The sequence below is a fragment of the Emydura macquarii genome, unplaced genomic scaffold (genome assembly GCF_026122565.2).
Source record: "Emydura macquarii macquarii isolate MOO-44397 ecotype Brisbane River unplaced genomic scaffold, CSIRO-AGI_Emac_v2 contig_2834, whole genome shotgun sequence".
In the NCBI taxonomy this organism is placed as follows: domain Eukaryota; kingdom Metazoa; phylum Chordata; order Testudines; family Chelidae; genus Emydura; species Emydura macquarii.
In genome coordinates this window covers 5,533,785-5,560,428 of record NW_027132971.1, presented here as the reverse complement: position 1 = coordinate 5,560,428, position 26,644 = coordinate 5,533,785, and the positions used below count along the sequence as shown (strand labels likewise).

The following is a 26,644-nucleotide window of genomic DNA, read 5'->3' as shown; positions in this document are numbered from 1 at the left end:
CAAAAGGCTACATAAAAAGCACTAGCAAAGTCATTACAAACTAAAATTTCATAAATGATTTATTTATGCAGCTCTATATACTATACACTGAAATGTAAATACAATACTTATATTCCAATTGATTTATTTTATAATTATATGGTAAAATGAGAAAGTAAGCAATTTTTCAGCAATAGCATGCTGTGACACTTTTGTATGTCTGATTTTGTAACCAAGATGTTTTTAAGTGAGGTGAAACTTGGGGATATGCAAGACAAATCAGACTCCTGAAAGGGATACAGTAGTCTGGAAAGGTTGAGAGCTACTGCTTTAAAGGAAAGTAAATCCAGTGCACCATAATGGTGCATGGAAATTAATATCTTATAGGGATGATACAGGGGATTTGCCTTTAAGTAGGGTGACCAGATCACAAATGTGAAAAAAATCGGGTTGGGGTGGGAGGGTTATTGGCACCTATATAAGGAAAAGCCCTGAATATCAGGACTGACCCTATAAAATTAGGACATCTGGTCACCTTTCCTTTAAGTAAGTGTTTGGGCCCATTTGTCAGACTTCTCTTAAATTCTGTTTTTGTTTGTTTTGCTCATGCACTTTTATCACTGAAGTTATTGCAGCTTCTTCAAACTCACTACAGTGTCTTCCATACAGTAAGTAGCTCTTAAAACCAAAATGCAAATGGAAATTTTTTAAATGTTAAGATATTTAAGATCTAGCAAGCTCCATAAAAGCAGGGAAATTCAGACTCAAGGTTGACATTATATCCTAACTAAGTACACTTTAACAGCATAACTATACATTTAGGCTACATCTTGGCATCCAGCTCTTAACATGGGGTAAATGCATCTAAAGAGCCATGGGCTGGCCTGATTTTGTGGGCTCTATTTGAATACCATGGAAGGACTGTTTTGCAACTTCCTGGCCAACAACCTAATCTGCTTCCTAGGTGTGAAATCTCTGACTCTGTCCCACCTGTGAATTGACAATTAGCATCACAAAAGGCCTAATTTCCTTGCTTTTACAGACTGTAGTAAGGCCTAACATTATTCATTATTTTAACATTTCTGGATTTAATGTTTGTTTTAATGTTTGTAATTATTTAAAAGAAAATTAATAAGAAATGTTGTATAACCACTGGATTTGTTAGAAGCAGCCTGACACGTAAGATGCAATTCATTCTCCCATGTTACAGTTAATTTTTGAGACACTGCAACAATAATTTTTACAGTAAGAGCATATGCCTAAAAAGACACTAAAAGGTAAATGTAAGAACCATATTTACTATTAAATCATAAAATGATTTATTGTCCTTTTAAATAATAACATGTTACTATGCTTATAGAGATACATTTAATCAAAACGTTAATGTGATCTCCCTTCACAGTGAACAAGCCATCTATAGCATATTATGTATAAGAAATAAATCATAGCTCTTGGTCTGCTTACAGTTACTTTGTAATTTATAAACAGAAAATGGTGTGATTAATAAAAACATGTACAGCTATAGTCTTTAAACCTACAAAAATATTCAGTTTTATTATTTAGATGATTTTAAATTACCAAACATTTTCTTAAGATTCTTAGTTCTGCTTTTTTCTCTGAATTCTTAGAAAACAATCATTTTATACTATTTGAATTTCGGTAAGAAAAGTTGAAGAGCTAAATCATTATATTATAAGGTAAGAGCAACTTCTACAGCATGTTTTTCTCACCTTTTCTATCAGGTTTGAGGTTCCGATCCACTGGGGGTGGTTCACATTCTGCAACAGGTACTGGCCTTCTGGGAGGAGTCTTTGGACTGGACCTGAAACCCATGTGGGCAGGTGGAGGGACTTGCATTCCAAATAATGAAAAATCAAATGTGCCTGGTGTCATAGGTACATAGTTTGTTTCTTGGATGGGGTCATTAAAGCTGCTGGAATGCTGCCGGGTTGGAGAGTTAGGATTCATTGGGACATAGTTTTCATCCAGTTCTTCACTTGAAACACTTCCCACTGTGAACATGCTTCTGTTTTTCTAGAATTAACATACATTTCCTTTAACAACAAAATAATCAGTTATGCTATCAGCTGTGAAATCAGACTCATGTTTTAATCTCATCTACTCAGAATAATCTGTTCTCCTTAAACTAAAAATATTGTCTAACTCTACATCCTAGTTTTGTATACTACAGCACACAGAACATGCAAATGCTTTACCAGAATCGTCCCAAGTCAGATCAAATCATACTTACAAAGTGGTTATGGAAGCCTTCCAATGAGCTAGCTCTGTCATTTGGAAATGATCGTGGAATATCATAGCAGTCTTGAGAACTAATATCTAAAGAATGAAAGGGGTGAAAGTAGATATATTTATTTTCTCATCTCATGTCATGTAAGTACATTAGACCAGTTTTCCAGTCTGTAGTTGTTTACTATCTGCTTTCAATTTGCTGATCTTTAAAGCCACAGTCATCAAATAATCAAACTGGGGGAGAAAGAGAGACACAGATACACATGCTACATGATGGTGCAGAGTAGTATAAAGATTTTGCCAGTCTAAAGTTTGAGATGATTGCTCTACTCATGAGCAAAGCTTCTATTTACTGTATAAGTCACAGGGCCAGGGCCTGAGCCAGAAATAAGTGATGCATCCTGTTGAAAAGCTGGGAACATCCCATTTCCAAATGGTACAAAAATCTGTATCTACTCATAACAGATTTTGAGATATTGGTGTTTCACATGCAGTTCTACTTGGAAAAATGATTTTAAAAATAGAATTATGGATCAGAAGTTTTTCAACAGTATGCTTTTCTATTGGAAATTGCTGATTCAATGGAATCAAAACTTTCATGGGAACATGTAAATTCCATCAAAACTTTCGAAGGAAACTTACCTGGTTTCCTGCCAGCTCACTTGCCTGTCTCGTTGGCAGCCCACCCTCCCAGGGCCTCTAGCAACTTGGCAGCCTAGACTAACTTGCTTGCTAGTGCACTGGCAAACCAGTTGAGCAGCCAACCTGGAAATTTTCAAAAATATCCATTTTGGTTTTTCCAAAACAGATTTTTAGAAAATTTCCATTCCATTGGAAACGCCATATTTCCAACTTTTCATTCCAAATCAGCATGAAATTTCCCATGAGACAGAAATTCTAATTCCCAGTTATCTCTAATTGTCGGTTGCTTGTTTATTTTGTCTCAGTATTTCCATTTCAAATTTGCTAAGTTTATAGGTGAAAGGAGGAGAAGGGGATAAATGGTCTTTTAGAGTTTTGTTTTAAATGCTGTCATTTTGAAATACTAATTCATTCATTCCATCAGATAAAACATTAAAATAATATTCCTATAACCATATCAATTCCTTTTTGTATTTTGCCTTAAAATATTCCCTAATCCACCCAATTCTTCTCCTCCAATGACTTTTTTTTTTAATAATCTATATTAACTTCACATGATTATGCTCAGCTGTCTGAGAAAACTAAGACATCCATTAGAGCAACATCAGAGTCATTTACAAGATTAATGCAATGGATTTCTCTACATTTGATTCCTTCTCCCAACCCTTCCACTGTTAATTATAAAACAGAAATGTATACTGCTTTTGATATTTAATTAATCTTAGCTTGGAAGAGAAACAAAGATAGAAAAACTATAAATAGCAAATTTTTCCTTAGGTAGAAGCACCTTCTTGCATTTAGCATGGGTAGGTTAAGAAACATCCAGATGTGTTAAGTTTTATATGGAAAATAATAAGTATACTTAAAAGTCCAGAAATATAAACATGTTTTAATTATTATATACAATATTTCCATTATTTCTAGACAAAATGCATAACATATATTTAATCACAGGGAGATAAATACTAACTTCTTTTTATACGAGCAGAAATAAAGGGGATAGGTTTATCTAGACATGTAGTGCCTACAGCAGTTCCCACAGAAGTCAATAGGACTCTTCTATTGACCTCAGTAGGAGCGGGATGAGGCCATTAGAAACTAACTCTGAAAAATTGTTATAAAAAAGTAAGCATTAAACTCCTTTAATGAGTTTAATAACAAACTGAATTAATTCCTCACTTTCAGATATCACAGACAAATCCAATATTAATGTATTTGACTCTCTTTTTTAAAGATTTCTAGGATTTCAATGATACTTTGCAACAGAGATATCCTTAAGACCCCTATGCGTTGCTACTTTGTTTCCAGAGTCAAAGTTCTTTTACTCCCCAACTACAGATTTTTTTCCTCTACCTTTTGCAGACTATCTTCAACTGGAAAAATTTTAGTAGTAACAAGCTTACCATCCAAAGACCACCCTTCAATGCCTTTGTGATGGGGTATACGCCCCACACTGGTTCTAAGAGGGCTGAATTAGGCTGGGTGGGCACAATCAAGCAGCAAAAGAGGGAGATACAGGCTGAGTGGAGCGCCTTGATTAGAAAGAAGCTCATCTGAGCAGAGGTGGGCTGGGCTAGTATAAACTCAGGAAGCTAGCAGCAGAAAAGACTTCTGGGAGGAAATTTGCAGTGACCCTGTTTAGTAGAGAGGAAAGGAAGGAACCCAGGGAAACAGTTGGACCCTGCTGGGGGAGGGTCTGGCCCTCAGAGAAGATCATAACCTGAAGAGATCAGGGTGAAGAAGAGAGCCTGTGGGATGCAGAGTAGGAATAAGTCCAGGTAGTAAGCAGCAAAGTTGAGAACTGAACAGACCTTGGCTGTGTGTTGTAGGGTCCCTGGGCCAGAACCCGGGATAGAGGGTGGGCCCAGGTTCCCTAACAGCAACTGAGAGAGTGGCACCATGGGGCACTGAACAGGAAGACTGCCTGAGTGACATTAGATATTAGAGTGACATTGCCAGGGCAGTGCGCGTGAGAAATGGTTGACGCTTTCTGTGGCAAGAGACTTTTGAAAGACTACCCTGGAAAGGGAAACCGCTGAGTGACCTGACCAAAGGGCTGAGTCGTGAAGAGGCCACAGCAGCTCCTGGAGCGAGAGAGGGGCTGCAGACAGAGAGCAAGACAGAGAGAGGGAGTTCAATTGCAGCAAGGGGCCTCTGCCTTGCAGAGCTAATCCCCAGAATGGCCACTAGGATGCCCCATCACAACCTTGAACAGGAAAAACTATTGGTTCTAAAGAAGAATTAGATATACAGCTGTTTCTGTACACAAGGTCAACTGTCAGCTATGTCAGGCGTAAACTCAGCACCAGCTGATGAGAGAGGTGGAAGAGTGGCTGTAAAACACTTTACTGATCCACCAATCTGGGATGGCTGAAGCCGGAACAACCCCTGATGTAACTTAGAACAGCTTCGGAGTTGCTCTGTTTTTCCAGCTGCAGCCAGCCACCTGCAGCAGCTGTATAGCATGTGTTCCACCCCACCCCCAAAGCATCCCATATGCAGACAGGTTGTGGTGGAGGGGTTGTACAGAGTTGACTATGCCAGTTTTCTGACATCCATTGATTCTCCTGTGTGAGGAGAAATCTTCAACTCTCCCTTTTTGACAGCTTTCTGGGCAGAATCCATGGCTGCTTTGTATCTACACAGCCAGAGACTTATTGTTCACTCATGTAAGAGTCTATAATGCTCTAATAGAAAGATGAGGTAACGAGATTATCCACTCATCTAAGAGTCTATAATGCGCTAATAGAAAGAGGAGATAACGAGATTTTTTTCTACCTATGAGTCCTACAAACTGAATATCGACTCAAAGTCAAGCTGAGGATTTGGGATCCCTCCCCCTTTTGCCTTCTCATGTATCACCACCAGAGAAAAAAACCCTGCAGCACAACATATACCTTAAATTATACTTATGCAAACACACAGTATCCAAGTTACCTGTATCCTGAGTTACATCTCTACAACTCTAGTGATAACTTTGCTTACAGGATCTTTATTACCAGTGATGACGCATGAAAAGAAAAGAAGATAGCTTGACTTCCACAAACCAAAATGATCTTGACAAGTAGAAAAGACATATGTAAATTAAGTAAGTTTCATATGGGACTGCTGAGACTCAACAAACATGGATTGCAAGCAAGTCACTTTTCCAGAAACACTTTTAGAACAACCCACTGACTTTACACTTGTCATTCATGAGGATTACCAGTGCTGGGCCTCGTGCTGCTGCACCTTTGGATAGGAGTAGGGAACTCCACATCGGAGCGAAGGAGGAAAAACTCTCTCCAGCAGTTTGGTGTGGAAGTGACTTGTAGGTTTGGGATGTTAGCCATAGCACTGGCAAAAATGCATTAGAGTGCACCATGCAGGTGAAGCATTGAAGGTCTATGATAAATACAAGTTATCACAGGGCTACCATCACCACACAGGATCATAATATAAAATATACAGAAATATGAAGGACTGTTGTCTGCAAGTAATTTGGGCGAGAGTACAGTTGAAGGCTGCTCTAGACAATCTTAATAAATTCTTGAGGCTTAGACCATCAAAACTTAATAAACTGCCCATATTTTGGATGAGGTCTTTAGAAGAAAGTTTCTATGTAGCACATTTAAATAAGACATAAAAATTAATTTAAAATTATTGATGTTTAAAAGGTGCACTCTAGAAATCTTAAGAAAGCCTTTTTATCTTAATTTTGGCTGAGGTTTTCAAAGCATTCTAAGGAAGTTAGGCACCTTATTTTCAGTGGGAATTGGGTGCAAACTCTCTTAGGTTCTTCCATTTGAAGATCTCAGCCTTTATAACCTGTTGCACAAAATGACTTAAACAAAAGAATCTTGAAAAAGCAAGGTCAAGACATCAACTACTGACCTTTACGAAATATATTCAAATCTACATTGGAAATGGTATTACTGCGTGATGGTGGCAATCCTGCTGTAGGAATGCAATAACTACTGTCAGTGTCTGAGGCAGTACGAGTAATGCTACACGTTTCCACTGGAGATCGATCTGAAGGATGATGTGGTTTTGGTGGCCGAGGTGGAGGAATATCTGGAATAGTCTCTAGCTTTGAAGTTCCTTCTGGAAAAGTTCGTGGAATCTGATAAGTACCTCCAGGTGTTGGGGGAATGTCATAACTAATGGAGAAATGCCTCATTTGTGTATCTAATGAAGATGTAGCAGAAGAGATACTGAAAACGTGTTGTTCTCCTTCTGCATCAGTCCCAGATGGAGACGTTGCCTTTGGTAAAACATCCTGTGAAAAACTCCTAGGCAGGTTATAAAGGCTGCAGTCTACGGACACTGATGCAGCTCGAGATGGCGGAGAGTCATAGGTACTTTGATGCTGATAAAAGCCATTCACTGCATGCTTGCTCAATGATGAAGCTGAATTTTTAAGGGAGGGTACATTATCATTGCAGTCTGTTTCAGAAGAGGTGGATTTTGCTGAGTCAGCATGTAATCTAAACAAAATAAGATTGAAATGTGGATGTATAAAGAAGCATTACAACTGTAAAGAACATAACATTTAAAACATAAGCAACTAAAGTCATTCAATTTCTTAATTCTAAAAAAAATTAAACTAAATTTAAAACAAAGATCTAAAGGAATTATACATTTACCCATATACGTACACGTTCTCTCTCTCACACACACACATACACAAATATATTTATCATATCAACTAGGCAGCGGGGGTTTTCACAAGTGACTATGAGTAAAGTGTCAGGCAGATTTGGAGGGCTTCTTGTTTGGCTGGATGTTTTTTGTTAAAAACACGTGACACACTATAAGAAGAGCACTTTAATGTCATTGTTAAAGGTCCAGATATAGCACTAAAATTCTGGGCCTATGATAACTTGCTTCCACTAATGAATATGAAGGAAACACAATTAAAAATACAAAGCCTTGTAACAGCTTTAAAGTCACACCTAAAGATGTATGCTTTTTTAAGCAAAAAAAGAAAATGGAGAGAAGAAAGCTGAACCAATTAATCTGAAGAAAAAATTTACAGGACAAGGGGAACAAACCTGTATTCTTGTCTTGACCCAGGGACAAGAGAGCACTGTTAGATTAAAAATATTTTTAAAAAAATCAAACATGGCTTCTTTGGAAATTACATCTCCTATGAAGGCAACACCTATCAATGAATTGTTACCTATAATACCAAAAGAAGCAGTGGTTGCACACTTTCTTTCTCTCTCTTCCCCCTCGTATGTAGAATTCCATCATCACATTGTTTGTGGCATGAAAATTCAGTTGATAAGCCTGACTGTTAGTTTAACAGAAGTCAGCATGAATGAAAACCAGTAATACATGAGGAGAGTAATTACCCTTAAAAACTTAACATTTGCTCACAATGCCCACATATTGGTAACAAATTAGAAAATACTATTGTGTATTTAAGTATCCCTGGAATCTATTGTTGTATGTGTGGCACAATTTGAGCAAGTCACTGTAATGGAGGCAGCTATTCTCCCTATTACTCCATTCATGTAACTGATTACAGGGCAGTTTATAAAATTATTTGAGTAAATATTTGACTAAAGATAAAACAACAGTATTTAACATCTAGGATACTAGCAGTTGTTAAAAGAAAAGTTACACACTTAAAAACATACAACATGATTCTCCAGCGTTTATTCAAACAGAATTCCCCAGGGAAAGCAATGTGAGTTTTGCCTGAGTAAAGATGAGAAGGATCTGCCCCATAATTTTATATACCATACCAATGACAAACAAAAGGTTTCAAAGTCATATTTTTCTAGCCTGTACAAACAGCAGCCAAACTATAGTATCAGAGGTCATTAGTCTCAGAGTGCGCAAACGTGCGCGCACACACACAAACACGCTCAAAAACCCAACTAACTAAAAAAAAAATTACAAAAATAAAATACAAATTAAGGCAAGAAATACAGTGTAGCATATGACATGACCGTAGAATAGAAATACATGTAGCAAGCAATACAGCACACTTTATTTTCACTCTTGCATTCATGGATTATGCAGTTATTACAATCATTGTCACCCATTATATAGTCTCTATTTACCAATGTTCCCAAACCCAAATGGGCTTTAAAATATTGCACACAAAGTATTACAAATATCTTTAAATCTTACTTACCAACTCTGAGCACTAAGGAGCCTTTAACACAGACATTTGAGAAACCTCTCCTAATGTGTTGTATTTTGTTTAATTCTATAAATGCACAACATGCAGGAAATAGTCAGCTAAAACCATAATTGAAAATTAGTAGTTCAATGATAGTGCATGTATGCCACTGCAGAAGAGTACTGATCATGCTAACCCAGATACCTCTTAATATGCTAGCTAGTAATGGTGCCATATTAAACTTTAATTACTTCTAAACATAACTGAATGCTTTTCCTTACTGCTTCTTGTCCATGCACATTCGTGAAAACTGAACATCAGGAAACAGGAGAGGGATCAGATTTGGACTACTTGAGGCAGCCTCACCAGGCATTCCTTTTCCCTAGTGGCTGCAACTTGTGCTTTGGAATCTAAGCTTTTTCAAAAACAGTTCTTTTAAAACTGAGTTTCTAATCTTTATGGATGTGAATATAACTTTCAAAATGTGAACTGGCGTAACTGATCTGTGTGTGTCTGAGTATGAAGACAGGCTAAAACAACTGTGCCAAGAGAGGAGTAAATTGCCCCTTTTCATTTTAGTGTGCAGTAATCTCTGAAGCATAAATGATCATTAAAATGACAACAACTTTCACTGTTGATCAAAACAGACATGAAAGACTTGGTATAACTATGAAAATCTGCACAAGGTAATGTGAATGGCATCTCATATGGGGGAGCCAGGGCTGTGAGCAGAGCTTGAGAAGAGAATTAACACTATTATTTTTCCAAATTGACCCTAGAAGTAGGATGGTTAGCGAGGGATTCATTTCTTCAATTCAAGCAGAACAGCTAAATTTCATAATTTAGTATAACTTTTCTGTACACTCTCATTGCAGGTCATGAATAAATTCTGACTCCAGCAGTGCATCAGCCGACAGTACTGATTAACATCAGAGCATCACTGCACCCCTATTTACTTAAAATAAAGACTTACTTGGCATAACAACAGGGAAAAAAACTAGCCACAACTATTACCAGAGTAGAACGGACATACCAACTCGTAGCATCATGGTTCTACTACACATGCTCCTTACACTGCTGCATTCATTACCAGTCCCAAGCACTAGCAACACAACATCTATCCTATTCCTTTTCCCCATGCTGAGACAGCCTCTCTTTCCATGTTATCATGAAAAGAGTCCTGTACATCCTTCAAATACTGACCTGGCTCCAGAGTTGGTGATGGGACATAGGATCACACTCAAACGAGCTCCCTCTCTCCATGTAGATGTCTATTTGGGAAGTGGGGGAGTATGCATGCCCCTGAAAAGGCTTTGAACTAGGTAGACACACATTTCCCCCTTCCCCACCCCTCCTTACCTGGCTCCTGTTTTCCCTGCCCGAAAGCAGCTGTTGACAGAGGATTAGGAACACAAATGATTTTACAAAAATATTCAGTTTCGAAGTGGGCTGTGGGGTTGAACTCCCCACTTCCTAATACAATGTAAGTTGTTTGGTCACTCATACTCTACCATTAGTTTTCTCTCTGTGAGAATCAATACAAAACAGGGCAGAGAGACTTCTCCAGACAAAAGAAAGGAGCAAAGCAGCTATTGTGTATCAGCACGCAGGAATGGTAAAAGAGCAGTGTAAGAAGCATGCCTGGTAGAAATGTGAGTTCAGCCTTCAGGTGCTTTCATAGTCCTCTCCTGAATAACTCAAGTTGGGGTTATATTGTTTATTCTATTAAAACTCACAGCAGACCATGCAGGAAATGTTTCAAACATGAAAAATCCATATTTTCAAGCAGGTTATGGTTCTGTGCTTGATTTCTCATACATACTAAAAAACAACAATTATACACTCACTGCAATGGAATTTTTTTACTTTCAAAATCCTCCAGTAGTAGGTATTCTTTCCCTTCTTCAGTGACAAAGGATGACCCCTGGCTGGTTTATAAAACAGGAAAAAATGGAGTAAGATCAGCAAGATTGCAGCTGTTATTTTGTATATACCTCTGCCAACCAGCCAAAAATGTAAAGCTCTCAAACAGATTCTACAGATGCAATTCTTCTTGTAAAATCAAAGATGAACTCTCAATCTCAAAACTAGTCAAAAATATTATGACATTTTTTAATAGTGAAGTATTAGAACTTTAAGGTCCAAAGTGATCAGAGCATAAAACTGTACTATAGAATAAATATTATGATGATTATTAATACAACTACTATCATTTCTAACATACCCCATTCCAGCACTTGTATTTTATTTATAAATAATTTTAGAATGTTGTACATGTTAGTTGGCACTGAAGATGCAAATACCAAAAATGAAAATTCCAAAGAAATAACCTAGAAATGTTCTCTATTTGCCCTTAGCCTCTTCTCCCAAATGAAATAGAACACACTGATTCCTAGTTGCTCTAAAAAGCAGCATGTTAAAGAAAGATATTTTCTCCTCATTTTTCAAAGAACACTGGCCGCAGTTGAAGGATGAACTAAAAGGTAAACTCCAAGACTAAAAAATTATGACAATTTCTTTAATTTGTAACTTTTTTCTAATGTTATAACATCTGCCTGCTGTATTAGAACTACTAGTATGTTTTATTTTTAATGAACATGTGGGAAAAAAACTTTGCTAAGAAATAGCGAAGGCCAAAAGTGTGCATCAGTGGAGTCTACCAACACCTAGAACCTGTATTATAAAATCCAGAGATTAGGTTATTTTACTTTAAAAACCCCCTCAAAAAAGGTATGAAAGTCTGGAAACCAACAGTAAAAGAAATGCAGACACACCACATATTCCTTCTTCATTCACCATTGCTTCTGTGCCCTCATACAAGTTTCCCCTCCCCACGCAGTGGTATCTATGATCCCTTATAATTTGCATAAATACATAACATATTGCAAAGAAATTGTGAAATTCTAGTTCCTTATCAAGAGGTCTATTTACAATGTGCTATGGCCCCATTTCATCAAAATACATATGCTTAATTTTAGGCATGTGCTTCACTAATTTGCCAAGTTGGGGTTAAAACTCCAATGTAACATTATTTTGCAGTAAAACTATTACATATTTTATAAAATAAGAACAAACAGTTAAATGTTAAATAGTAAACTCACCTCAGTCTGAGCTATTGGTGGTGCTACTGCCTCACAAAAATGTATCAAATAACAAGGTCTTCAAATACTCAAATACCATATACTCTAGAACCTCAGTTATGAACTGACTGGTCAACCACACACCTCGTTTGGAACCAGAAGTATGCAATCAGACAGCAGCAGAGACCAAAAATAAAAAAAAAAAAAAAAAAAAGCAAAACCAAATACAGTACAGTACTGTGTTAAATGTAAACTACTAAAAAAATAAAGGGAAAGTTTTAAAAAAGATTTGATTTGGTAAGGAAACTTTTCCTGTGCTTGTTTTATTTAAATTAAGATTGTTAAAAGCAGCATTTTTCTTCTGCATAGTACAGTTTCAAAGCTGAATTAAGTCAAGGTTCAGCTGTAAACATGGGAAAGAACAATCAATTTTTTTTTTGTTCAGAGTTAGGAACATTTCAGAGTTACGAACAACCTGCGTTCCTGAGGTGTTTGTAACTCTGCGGTTCTACTGTATTCAACACATTCCATAACCCCAAAAATAATGAACAAGAGCCTCTTTTTTCTTTATCTTCCCCTCTCCATGTCCAACTTGAGTCCTGCCCTCCTTTCTGTATCTCTCCTCTTCCTGGTTCTTCCAGACCTATCCCATCATGGTTACATGCAGTCCATTCATACACTCTCCACCCTCTAACCAGATTCCATATCCCTCAATCCCCTACTGTTCTCTACGGTCCCTTCCAGATTCCTACTCCTCCATATTTCTTCCTGGTCTCCTACCCCAATCCATGCTCTCAGCTCTGGCTCAGCTCAGCAGGGGGGAGGGGCAGAAGTTGACAGTGGAATGTCTAAAACTGAACTAATAATACAGAACTAGCTTGAACATTCAATACTGAATGACTACCACTGCTCCGTATTACACAGCCTCATTCCCCTCAGGTTGCAAGACACTAGTGGACATTCTGCCCTTTAATATGTTGGGAGTTAACTAGTGGGCACCCTCCACTCCCCAAGCATTGTCTTGGATGTGGGAGGGCTGTCCACCATCTTCATTTTCCATGGACTGGTGGACAGCTGGCTTATTTGCCTACCCTAAATGAGATATTTTGGGAGTTGGCTGCAGTCGGCAACAAGATGACTAAGAAATACTCCTCTGGTCCCATGGCCATTTTACCTTACTCTGTTGTGCTCCAGAATGCATGGCACAGTAACATGGAAATCTGGCAGACAGCCACACCAATGACAAGGTATTGCTCTAAATGAATGTGTAGAAGACTCAGGAAAAACACTTTCACAGACCTTTGCAGAGCCTTTAATGTGCCCCTCCGCAATCAAGAGAATAATGAGCAAGCTTTTCTAGAATATACACAAGGGACCATTACTTTAAATTGTTACAGCAAAGCATCTCTGCTTGAGAGGTTTCCAAGGACCATTCTGAGAAACAAAGCAATAATTCCTGGATATTTACCACTACATATTACATCCTCCTATACAGGAGGCATTATGTTTCCATTCAAAATGAGAAGCAGCAATTACTTGGGTACATCACTTACCAGAGCTGCTCAGTTTTCCCCCCTAAACTTTTATATGTTATAAAATACTTTTCAGTTTTCCTACTCTTTAGGGGACATAACAAAGTGTATAAATCTGTTTATTATTAAACTGGACATAATTAGATCATAATGCTAATTTTGTTCTATTATTCAGACCACACTAACAGCTTGCAAAACTCAGGATGCAGAGACTGGATAGTTCAAAATAAATTGCCTCTCATGTTCACAAGATCTCTTGTTTGAATATGATCCAGGTCAGTAATATCCAAAAACTAATCATTTGATGGCTGCTTGGCACCCTGTGTTAAACGAGCTGGTGAACTCAGTACAGGTCTGAGTTGATTTTTATCCCTATCACAGAGCCATCGCTGTAATTTGTAGTAATTTGGCTCCCCGGTTAGTAGTTATGGTAGAAGCACAAGGTACTGAAAAGGCATCTCTCCTTCTTCCTAGAGCTGGCTTGAGGTACACTGGAGAGTGGTGAGAAGGAGGATCTATCGTTGCTATCCAAGTTGCACCTAATTCCACAGATATTTGGTCTCTGGTACTATTAGTCTGATATTTTTCACCAGCAAATCTTTTAACAAATTTAGAAAAACAAAACAAAGAAGCTAGCTCTGATGCTACAATTTCATATTATTAAAACAAGAAATTCAAGAACAGAGCATAGGAAGAAGAGCAGAAGTGATCAAGTAAAGAATTGAGACTAGTGCATTTGATTACTGAACGACCTTAACAAAAAACAATCATGTAATACACAGAAATGCTCTGCACGGATAACCATCTTGGGTATGTACAAATGAAACTACAAAACAAAACAAAAAAATGAAAACACCCATTTACCTTGTAGGTTCCGGTTTCTTGCTTTGACAATTTATTAGCAATAGGTAGTCCTGAGGATCTTCTTGGCTAGATGAGGACTCCAGAGGTGGGATGTTAATTAGTTGATATGGAGGAGGTAGGGATGATTCTGCTTGTACAGATGGTGGTGAAGTGTTGACTGCTAGGGGTAATTCAGCAGATGCTTGTAAAGAACTGCCAAGTGGCTTCACAGCATCTATGACATAAAAGCACATAGAAGTTAATCACTCTTTTCATAGTTTATTGTGCTCTTTAAGCTATACGGATGTTATTGGAAGGTAAACAACACTAATTGTAAGATGATATTGTGCAGATTTAAGCCTATCTTGGCATAACAATGATTTCTGACTCACACAAAAAACAGGATATTAGAACACTATTTCTAAAAAAAACTGTATATGGAAGGTCATTTTGTCTGAGTTGAGGTTCAAATCTGGTGCATAGAAGAGAATCTCCTTAATTCTAGGACATTCAAAAATGCCTTGGAACTCTGTTATCCTTCTGATTTTTCCAGATGTCATCAGTCGCCTGACTGTCCCTTGGAAACTAGAGGTTTTGTCTTATTAACATGATTTTTCACCCACTTTTCTGATCATAGGAAAATGAAGATGCTGACTGATACAGTGCAACAATTAAGCAGACATATCTGTTGTTTTACAACAATCACCAAGCACTCATAGGTTAAAATTCTGTTGCAGCTGCATGATTCAGCATTTTACACTGTGAGTTCAATGTATTTTTTCTTGATTCCAGTCACTTTAGTATTTGATACTAGAAACTAGGCAAAACTGAAAAGAAACAGGGCAAAATGGAGGGGGAAAGGGAAACAAAAAAAGGCTTTGCTTATTTGGAACTTTCACTGCTGCCTACAAGAATTGTGAGATGTGCTAGATTCCCAAAGAAGTTTTTCCATTGACACCTAATCCTGATCTGCTACACCTCTTATTATTGGGCTATAACATTATATACAGGTGGGTCTTTTGTTGTTCCACCTCTCCTCTTTATCATTCTTTTCACCTTCTATTTGTGAATGGTCTTTTCTTGCCAAATTTAATTCTTTGGTTTCTCGAGACACACACACATCCGAGCATCACTTTGTCTAGCAGTCTGGAAAACACTAGCACTATCCGATAGCAATAAACCTTTAACCCTTTTATTCTGTTTTTAAAGTAAATGGTTTCGTTTCCTTAAATTATGGGCTCATCCTTAGTTTATGCATTGTTAAATGTCAAGACTCTGTTGCAAGTGCAATTTGCACATCTTGACAACAGTATCTGAATATTAGAATAGTTCTGATTAATTCAGTACCCTACAATACAACCTATCCACTAACCTTGCAGCAAGCAACAAGGCTAGCCCACAAAACCAAGCAGCTTAATAAAGAGATGTTCCCAAAATGATGATGTTGTGTTCAATGATAATTCTAAATAGGGTTAAACTTCTACGGTATTAAAAAAAAAAGCGAATATGACATGATCATTTCCTGTTTAGAAACTGCAAAGACTTTACATGAACAGATTTTAGTTTTCTACATTTCATAATGCAACAAACATCTTAATTCCCCTGATATTTGTATTAAAACGACAACTGCAAAATTCTCTTCATTCTTGGGACATGTCGGAGTGGACTGGCAGGGGCTAGACAATCCCTGGGGTCCTGACAAGAGGAAGATTGAGGGGAAGGGAAGGTGCAGACTCAGGTGCTCCAGAGCCTTCCCTTCTTCTTCCTCCACAGCAGCTCAGAATTCACACAGCCATTGTGCTTGGAGAAGAAGGAAGAAGGAGAAGAAGGAAAGGTTGCTCCTCGATTGGGGGGGCAGTTGAGAGGAGAGGCGATGGGTTCTGTGACCTCCTCCTTTTCACCCTAGATGTATATAAAGCCCTCATGGACATGAGCTAGGATCTTTTTGTACACAGGTGGTGCAATAATCATACACAAGAAAATCAAGTATGATGTCCCTGAACTTGACAGGAAAGATGGACATGTCTAGTAGACACGGGGGCAGAAAGGCGATCAGGAGAACATAGTGGGTTGACAGAAGGCAGAAACCAGCAGCATGTATGTGGGTGCAGCCAAGCTATTTTCAGTGGCTGGTGGACTGTGCAGGTAATAGGCTCAAAGTAACCAGCTACAAGAAGTAAACGTGAGTAAAAAGTCTGGGGGATGACTGATGGACCCTATTTGATCGGAGAAAGAAGTGGAGTCTTTAAGTCTTTGTGGACTGAGGGACCCACCACATGTACTCTCATTCCCCCTTGCAGGGGAAGGGCAAGGGAATTCAGAAATGGGCTGAATCATTGGGATTACAATGAAAGGGGCCAACCATAAATGGTTATTTGGCATGATGGCCATTTAACACCACACTGGATCCAAGTACATGCTTGGTATTTGGGATGGGTGGAGTGCTAAAGCATTAACATCATTCACAACTTGTGACCCTCTGCTTTGAAATCTATCCTTATGTGGGTGCGTCCTCAATCGTTATTTTAAACCAATGTATGATTTAAACAAAAGTCTTCGTTGGGCTGAAAAATATTTTTTCTTCACATTAAGGATACTTTTGATTTGCCTTGCATGAGTTTAGTACTGTTAATAATTGTTTTCAGTACTGAAAGTAAATATTAATGTTTTAATTTTATGTTTTTAAACACTCAAAACTCTCTTTAGCCACTTAAGTATACTTTGGAACCTGCTGTGAGGTTGAAGGTTTAGCCTAGCTGCTTACTATGATTTTAATGATCTATGTTCATTTTGAATGAACAGATTAGTCCATCCGCACGCTAATAAAAAAAAAAAAGCATTCAAAATCTTTTGGTTTATTCCCAGAGCTCAAACATCAGGGCTGCTTTGAAATAACTGTGAATTGGAAAAGCATTCCGTGAATTTAACATAGAAATGAGCACAAGCATCCCATTTTAGTTTTAGAATTCCTGTATTCAGTACGTTTAGAACAAGCAGCTTTTTAAACTGGAACCATGTTTGTTTATTTATTTATATTTTTATTTTGGAGCTGGGCTGGTAACAGTAACAGATGTGGAACAGATGTGTCACCCAGTTTAGAAGTTGTCAGGCTTGTCAATATAAAGCTGGGTATAAGAGCAAAGTTACACACAAAACAGTTATGAAAATTAAACAATGGTTAAAAGGACATTTGGCAACCAAGAACAATGAAAGGCTTCCCTTCATCCTTTTGGTTATTTACAATATTGCTGATGTCTGCACTCTGAGAAAATCTAGACAGTGTGAATGGAGTTTTTATGTATGGACTAAATACTCTTCTACTGTGTTGTTTACAAATTAGTACAGTAGAACTTTCCACCACTTTTTTTTTTAAGTATGTAATACTTATGTAAAGTGTTTGCGTAACGTGAGCAGAATATAAAAGGCTATGAGAGCCTTTATAAAAATATTGATTTAATAAAATGTCAATCATGCTTAGTTAGAGTATGAGAAAGCATTCTTCATAAGATGTAGGTAAAAGTACTAGAAAGTAAAAATGGGATTTTTCCATTATAAGCATGAATAGCTAAAACCATTGCTGGCTCTGCAATTCTTAAAGAGGAGTCATTCAATCCACTTATTACTATATACACGTTCTAATTAAAATAATTTTTAAACAAATGAACTATTAAAGTAATAAGCTTGAAGAAATCCTACATATACTATGGAGACAGAGCCAAACAAGAGCCTACATATAGAGAGTACACACTTCTACAGAAAACTAATCAAGAATTTGTGGTGGTATACGTTCATGTATACACAAACACACCCCCTTACCTCCACCCACCCTATAATAAGGTATGCAAAAGGAAAAATTAACATCAAATAATCTCAAAGTACACAGACAAACACTTCACTTAATCACTTAAATCTTTCAAAGAATGAATGTTTTAATCATAAAAGACATAATTTCTGCAGTATTTACAGAAAACCATTCACCATTATTCTAATGTAATAGAAATCACATTCTAACACACACAGGTTGCTTTAGCGTCTCTATCCCACCCCCCAACACCTATTTCTCCCTCTCCTCTTGCTTTAGTTTTTCAGTCTGTTTTGTAATCAAGGACATCATCTTTAACAAATAACCTGCATAAATATAAACTGAGTCACTCACTCACCCTTGGAGTTTTCAGCTCCCTTACACCAAACTATCAATACACAAGTCAAGACAGTAAATACAGTGTCCATGAAGTTATGCACTTTTCTGTGAAATGTATAATATAGACGTGGTCAGGAATTTTCCAGTGGAACGATTTCAGCAAACTTCCAGCAAAACACAAGTAGGGTTTTGTTAGAAACCTGCCTGTTTTCCTGCTAACTCCCTTGCTGGGCTGCTAAGGAGACTGGAAGTCCAGGCTCCACATCTCAAGGGCAGTCTCACCATGTGGACTTCCCCAGAACTTCCAGGCGTGGAGCTGGGAGCCTGAAAACTTGAAGAACCCAGATTCAAGCTGGGTCTGTCAGGGCTTCTAGGCTCCTTGCTCTGGAACTGGCAGCCTAGAAACCCTGGGAGCCACGGCTGAGCTGGGACTTTCAGAGCTTAGATCATAGAATCATAGAAGACTAGGGTTGGAAGGAACCTCAGGAGGTCATCTAGTCCAACCCCCTGCTCAAAACAGGACCAACCCCAACTAAACCATCCCAGCCAGGGCTTTGTCAAGCCGCACCTTAAAAACCTCTAAGGATGGAGATTCCACCACCTCCCTAGGTAACACATTCCAATGCTTCACCACCCTCCTAGTGAAAAAGTTTTTCCTAATATCCAGCCTAAACCTCCCCCACTGCAACTTGAGACCATTGCTCCTACTTCTGGCATCTACTACCACTGCGAACAGCCAGCTCCATCCTCCCTGGAACCCCTTTCCAGGTAGTTAAAGGCTGCTATCAAATCCTCCCTCACTCTTCTCTTCTGCAGATTAATTAAGCCCAGTTCACTCAGCCTCTCCTCATAAATCATGTGTACCAGTCCCCTAATCATTTTTATTGCCCTCCACTGGACTCTTTCCAATTTATTCACATCTTTTCTACACTGGGGAGCCCAAAACTGGACACACTACTCCAAATGTAGCTTCACCAGTGCCAAACAGAGGGGAATAATCACTTCCCTTGATCTGCTGCCAATGCTCCTACGAATGCAGCCCAATATGCCTTTAGCCTTCTTGGCAATAAGGGACACTGTTGACTCATATCCAGCTTCTTGTCCACTGTAACCCTCAGGTCCTTTTCTGCAGAACTGCAGCCTATCCAGTCAGTCCCCACTCTGTAACAGTGCATGGGATTCTTCCATCCTAATTGCAGGACTCTGCACTTGTCCTTGTTGAACCTCATCAGATTTATTTTTGCCCAATCCTCTAATTTGTCTAGGTCACTCTGTATCCTATCCCTGCCCTCCAGTGTACCTACCACTCCCCATCTAAGTGTCATCTGTAAACCTGCTGAGGGTGCAATCTACCCCATCCTCCAGATCATTAATGAAGATGTTGAATAAAACCAGCCCCAACACTGACCACTGGGGCACTCCACTTGTTATGCTCTGCCAGCTAGACATCGAGCAGTTGATCACTACCCATTGAACCCGATGATATAACCATTTTCCTATCCATTTTATGATGTCCAGGATCAATTCTGTTTAGAAAATTTTTAAATGAAACATTTTGATTATTTCCAAACAAATATTTTTCCAGTTTTTCCCTCCAGGGGAAATTTCTAAATTTATTCTTGCTTCTGACACAAAACAGCTTTTTTCAGATTTTCAGAATTTCCCAGATAGTAGAAACTCTGACTTTCAACCAACTCTAATGTAGGATCATAAAAGAAAATTAAATCTTTACATTCTTGACTTTTTAATGACTAATTTTGAAAAACTGTATATTTCAAAACCTTACCTTGTTTTTCAGTCTCACCAAATTACATTTAGTCCTCTTTTCCAAAAGAAACACACAATTCTATTTTTAAAAGTGCTTTAAGCGAAGAGTTTAGCAGTTTTCTGTGTTTATTTTAAGTTTATGACAGTCTACTGTAAAACAGCTATAAATGTGACTGACCACTCAAGTTTCTATCGTGTTATAGTTAATATTTCTGGCTTTCAGTGTTTACTGTTTCTGAAATTCAGTGTTCATTTTATGCAAATTGTGACTAATTTCAAGCTGCACTTTTGGTTATCCATTTAAGTAAAAAGAAAAGAAAAAGAAAATAGCAAAGCATTTTTGCTTAAAATTTCTCCTCTTCCTCCACTTGCAATTTTCAAATTAGAGAATGCTCACTCACAAAACACAAGCTAAGGTATAACCCATTAGCCTCTTCCCACCCTATATTGTTTATTTAAGTTAAAAGCAAATTTGAAAACACAATACAACTGAAAAGTTGGGGGAGGGGGGGGGAATATAGTTAAAAATTAGAGGAGTTTGTGGAGTTTGGGGTTGTGTGTGTATGTGTTTTAAAAGAAGTAACAACATGAGTGAAATATTAAAAACTGATAATGTGTTCAGTTAAACTTTGAACACTACTTTTTTTTCAAATCATAATTAAGAGTGAAGAAAAAGTGACTTGTATATAAATCTTGGTCTCTAATAAATATTTTAATCTGTTACTTTTATTGCTATTGTCTTTAAAATGGTGCAACAGTGTAAAAAATTTAAGAAAAAGATATGGAGGGTGACTGGCTTTGCTGTATTGAGTATTACTTACAAAAACAAGAATAATGCAATATTATGTGGCTTGAACTTTTAAATGTAACTTCAATGCCAACTGAAGCATACAATGCAAGAGTTCCTGTATGGCATAAATTCATGTCATATGAATTGTATTAATTTACTTGTCTCCACCTGCTGGATTACAGAATTTGGATTTTTTTTTTGGCTTGCTTTTACTACATCGTTTCTCAGAAAAGACAACCAAAGCAGGATGCAATTTGAACAATGAGGACATAACAGACTCCTATAATGCCAATTCAACTCTCTCTACATTATTCTCTATGCACTCCTTATATATTCTTACATAATAGTTACTTTTCTTTTTAAAACATTGCATTGAGCAGACATCTTTACCGAGACCAGTTTCTAGAAGATTCTTCTCAGGATTCCCTGAGCAGAGGAGAAAAATAAAAATATGCAGGCTTACTTTTCTTTTCCTTTACTAAAATGGCCTTCAAGTTTCCTTTCCAAAGACAGGTTCCTTCAGTCTTATGTCAGGTTTGCTATCCACTGCTGCATCTCCCACTGGAATCTAGATCCAAGTGTGTTTCTTGGTGTCTGAGACAGGTGCTTTTACTGCTATATCTAATGTCTCAAAGGAGCCCATGACCTGATGCCCAACAGTTTCTAGATCAAATTTTCCTCTATTTAAAAATATATATTATTTTATTTATGGTGAATTTAGTGCACATGAAATAAATTCAATTTATAACAGTGGAAAATGAAGTCAATCAGTAAAGATTTTGAACAATTTCTCCTGAGGAAAAGAAATCAGCAAAGTTATAGGCATTATTCCATATGTCAAATTCATATTTGCTAAGTAGGATGTGTATGTGGCAATAAAAGTTAGCAAATCAACTGATATCCTACATCTTGTCAGGAGGCTAGACTAGATGACCCTTGTGGTCCTTTCTAACCCTAGGGTCTATGATAAAACTTCTTTCAGACAAGGTTCTCTGTTTTAGTCATGGTGCTGAGTAGTGCATTTCTGGGACTCATTTTTAGTGACTGCAGCCTCCTCCAAACTACCTATAAGGTGGCTATGAGAACTACTCTCTCTGATCTCTCCATCTGGCCATCGCCTGGTCACTTTCAGCATCACCCCTCTGCTTTCTCCCTTTTGCCCTATACCTATACCCTCTTTCCCCAGCCTTTCTGTGATTCCCACTCCTTCACTGTCAATGATTTCTCATTTGCTCTCATCCCTCTCCTCTCTTCCATCGATATGGTTGTCAATTATCTCCATGCTTCACTTACATCTACCCTGGACTCCTTTGCCCTTCTCTCTGCTATTGCAATGTCTGCCCTGCCAACCCTCTGCCCTGCCTCATCCCCAATATCTACTTCCTCTATTCCTGCTCCTGCGCTGCAAAGCATCTCTGACAGAGCTGTGACCTAGCCGATTTCCTCCACTACAAATTTGTTCTCTCCTCCTTCATTTCTGCTGTTCCTACTTAAGCAACTTTATTTTTCCACCTTAATTGAAGCCCATGTCCGCAATCTCAGCCATCTTCGATTCCCTCCTCAAACCCTCTCCCGCTCCCTTACACTTCTCCTCAACCTCTCACTCTCCTCCAGTTATTTCCCTTCATAATACAAACATGCTTTAGTTTCTCATCTTAAAAAAACCCACACTCCACTATAAATACTGTCCTATTGCCCTCAGTGGTACAGTACAGCCCTTTTTGTATTGGTGCACCTTTCACACAGCAAGCCTCTGAGTGCTACCCCCCTTATAAATTCAAAACATATTTTTAAATATATATTTAACACTATTTTAAATGCTAGAGGTGGAGCAGGGTTGGCGGTGAAGCTGGGCTGGAGGGGCTCCGGCTATCAGCTCTGCCATGCATGGGAGATGACAGCTCGCGACCCTCAGCTAATAACCTTGACCCCCTAATAACATGATCCCCAGTTTGAGAACCCCTGCCCTACACCTTTCATCTTTAAGTTCATTAAACACACTGTCTACAGTCACTGTCTGGAGTTCCTCTCCTCCAGTTCTATCCTAGATCCTCTCCAATCTCTCTTCTGCCTCTTGCACTCCACTGAAAATACTTTTACCAAAAAGCCTATAATGGCCTATCCCTATCCAAAGTTCAGAACCATCCTCATCCTCTGGTACTTGTCAGTTGTCTTCAAAACCATCAACCATGTTCTTCTTGATATCTTGTTCTCCCCCATGATCTCCATGACTCTACCCTCTCCTGGTTCTCCTCCTACCTCTCTAATGACTCCTTCAGTGTATCAGAGGATCCTCCTCAGACCTCTCCAGCTTTCCATGAGGGTTCCACAGGGCTCTATTATTGGGTCCCCTTTTTTTCCTCCCTCTACTACACCTGGTCTCTGGGAAATCTTGCCTGCCAACACAAATTCTACTGGCATATCTATGCTGACAACTCAAAGATCTACCTCCCTACTGCAGACCTGTCTTTTTCTGTTCAAATTACAATCTCAGCTGGTTTCTCTAACATCTCCTTGTGGATTTCCAGCAATCAGCTTAACATGGATAAAACAGAGCTCTTACTCCTTTCCCTCCAAGCCCTCCTCCTTTCTCTATCACTTGGCAACACCACCACCCTGCCAGTCACTCACCCATAACCTGGATGTCATCAACTCTGCCTTCTTTGTAGACTCTCACATCAAGGCTATGTTTAAATCTTGCCGATTCTTTCTGCATAACATCACCAAGCCCTGGTCTACACTTACCTGGCGATTCAATGGCAGTCGCCAGGAGTTATGCCAACTACGCAGAGTAGCTTGCGTAACTCCCGGCGACTGCTGTACTTCCCTTCTGTGCAGTGTCTTCACTACACTGTGCCGATGGGAACCGTGTTCCTGTCAACGCAGCACTACGCCACTTGAGGGGATGGTTTTACAGCCTCAACTTCTGGATCCACTGAGCGGGTCTTCACTGACTGCTCAATCAATCCAGAAAGGTCGATCTGACGGCGGCGACTTTACCGCCATCATTGTAGACATACCCTAAGATATGGCCTTTCCTTTCCACCCACACAGCCAAAACTCTCATCCACACTTTCAATATCTCATATCTCAATTACTACTACATGCTCCTCTATGACCTTGACATATCCCATCTAGCCCAACTCATATCCATTCTTTGCAAAGATTATTTTCCTAGTTTATCGCTTTGACCCTGATACACCTCTCTTTACATCCCTCCGCTGGCTCCCCCTTCTCTATTGCATCAATCATAAGCTGCTATCTTCACCTTCAAGGTCCTTCATGGCCTATCCCCACCTAACTACCATCTCTCATATGCTATTAAGATATCAACTCCTGCCTCTAATCAGCCAAAGATGCCAATCTCCATTGCCCATTTGTTAAATTTTCAAACAAATACTCTTGTTCTTTCTCCCATGCTTCCCCATGTTGTGTGGGAGAAGCTCCCCATAAACATCTGCAAGGCTACCTCATTATCCTCCTTCAAACTCTCCTTTGCTGAGATACCTACAAAAAACTTGGTTACAGTTAGGCTGCAGGAGTGCTGAGACCATGTCCACCATGCTGATCAGTCCTGGCTCACTATTTCCTTGTTCTCCCCCATCCTCCAGTATCCATCTATTGTCTTTTGTCTTATTGTAAGCTCTCTGAGGAAGGGGCTGTCTTTTGCTCGGTTTGTACAGCACCTAGCAGAATGGGGTCCCGATCTATGGCTTATTATACAAATACAAAATTAGATAATAATAATGTCTGATTGAGGCTGCCTGCCACTGTCAAAGTAGGTACAACTGGAACTTCAGGGCATTCACCTGCTGCTGGTGACCAATTTTGCCTCCCAAGCTGTAAGCAGCCTGAAGCACATAATCATATTGCATCTGTGGACCGTAACATGATGAAGTAACTCTTATAATCTGCAGGAAATTTACATTTACAGTCAAACGAACTATACAAAACTGAAAGGCAACAGAAGAAAGTAAAATTACTATTTCGGACAGAGTAATTTAGTGAAAAGTTCCTTTATGTTAAGTAGAACTTTGAAGAAACATGATCAGCATGTCTGGAAAATATTATTTAAATGCTATGAAGAAAATAACTAAGATCTATCGGGGAGTGAGAGTCATAAGGATCATACACTATACCTTTTTCTGTTCTTCTCCTATTTTCTTTCTCCTCCACTTTATTTTTTTTAAAAACTTTATTCTTGCTACATTTATTTAGCTAAATATGCTGATGAACATGCTATTTGTATGTACTACGGCAATTTTTCTTCTCTAAAGCTCTGATTCATATATGTGTGTGTATGTCTCAAAGTTTAACTTTACGCCTATAAATTAAAGGCAAACTGCATTTTCATTTTTATTATTTTACCTCAAAATAGTTAAAATAAACCTAGTACTTTTTCTGCTGAACACATGTGTGTTGAAAGGTAAAGTACGAAGTTATTTAGAAAAGTAACTAAAATAAATCCTTATGCATTACCCCTCCCCGTTTTCATTTTAGAAAAATATTATAGAAAGAAAGGTCTGGTAAATTAGCACTTTACTGCTTTCATCTGAAGAAAGGGTAGAAATTAATGTTAAACAGCCACAATTTGTTTCTATTAATTACAAGGAATAATTATTTAAGGTTGTTAGGTAACTTGAATATCAATTTCTTGATAACTCCAGACTCACCAGGAATTCAAAGAATTTAAGATGTAACTGACAGTATATGTAAACTCTTTCTTGAAAACTAAATCCCTGTAGAAGAAACTGTCATACAATATATTGTGCTGTAATGTACTGCTTCCTTAACTCTATTCACAGAAATCTGCATAGATTCAACAGCTTGTGACACTGATGATTCAGGAACATGAATCAATCTGCTCATTGTCCAAACAACAAAATGAAGTAATTGTAATATTCCAAAATGAATAGTGACGACGTGCATAAATCATTTCTGCTTGGAAGCCCTACACAGGAACACCGCACAGAAAAATTCCTGTGCAAGTCAGAGGAGAAAAAGAAAAAGATAATATCAGCCTGCCAGCACCACAGATATTCCAGTAAAGGTGACAGACAACATAGAAGGAACAACACAGTGATAAACTGAGAGAATCCTTCCCCTCCCACCACCCAGATCAATATTTCTCCCACCCCCAAATTAATTTTCAAAATACAAAAAAAATCAAACCACCAACAAAAATCACATTCTCATGATGAAGCAACCTATTGGCAGCATAACATACCTTTGGCCTGACCCAGCTCTCCTTCAAGTCAATGGGAGTTGATTTGAAGAGGAGCAGACACAAGCAAAAGCTTTTGCTCAATGCTTAATCTAGCAGGGGCTGGTAATGGAGCGAATCATTTAGTATCAAGTCCTTCAGCCAGTCTGAGGAGTGGCACTGTCAGACCCTGAAGGAAACGGTCTTCAGTTTTCCTTTGCCCAGAGGAAAGGTTGCAGTTCCCTCTGGGGACGGATATAAATTATGTTTATATCTGTTCCAACAGGAAAGTAATAAAATTG

At 38.4% G+C, this 26,644-nt stretch overlaps 1 protein-coding gene across 4 annotated transcripts in view; it reads right to left on the bottom strand.

The window, feature by feature from the left end:
• GAB1 (GRB2 associated binding protein 1) overlaps positions 1–26,644 on the bottom strand; it is a 135,516-nt gene that overhangs the window by 26,491 nt on the left and 82,381 nt on the right. For all 4 annotated transcript variants that reach the window (XR_010923663.1, XM_067568020.1, XM_067568021.1 and 1 more), the window contains exons 3-6: positions 14,463–14,676; positions 6,745–7,337; positions 2,231–2,316; positions 1,710–2,013 (exon numbers count right to left, since the gene is read on the bottom strand). Coding sequence is in view for 3 of the 4 variants with exons in the window: in XM_067568020.1 (XP_067424121.1) it covers positions 1,710–2,013; positions 2,231–2,316; positions 6,745–7,337; positions 14,463–14,676 (1,197 nt within the window). In the remaining variant the exon portion in view is untranslated. The remainder of the gene's footprint in view (positions 1–1,709; positions 2,014–2,230; positions 2,317–6,744; positions 7,338–14,462; positions 14,677–26,644) is intronic.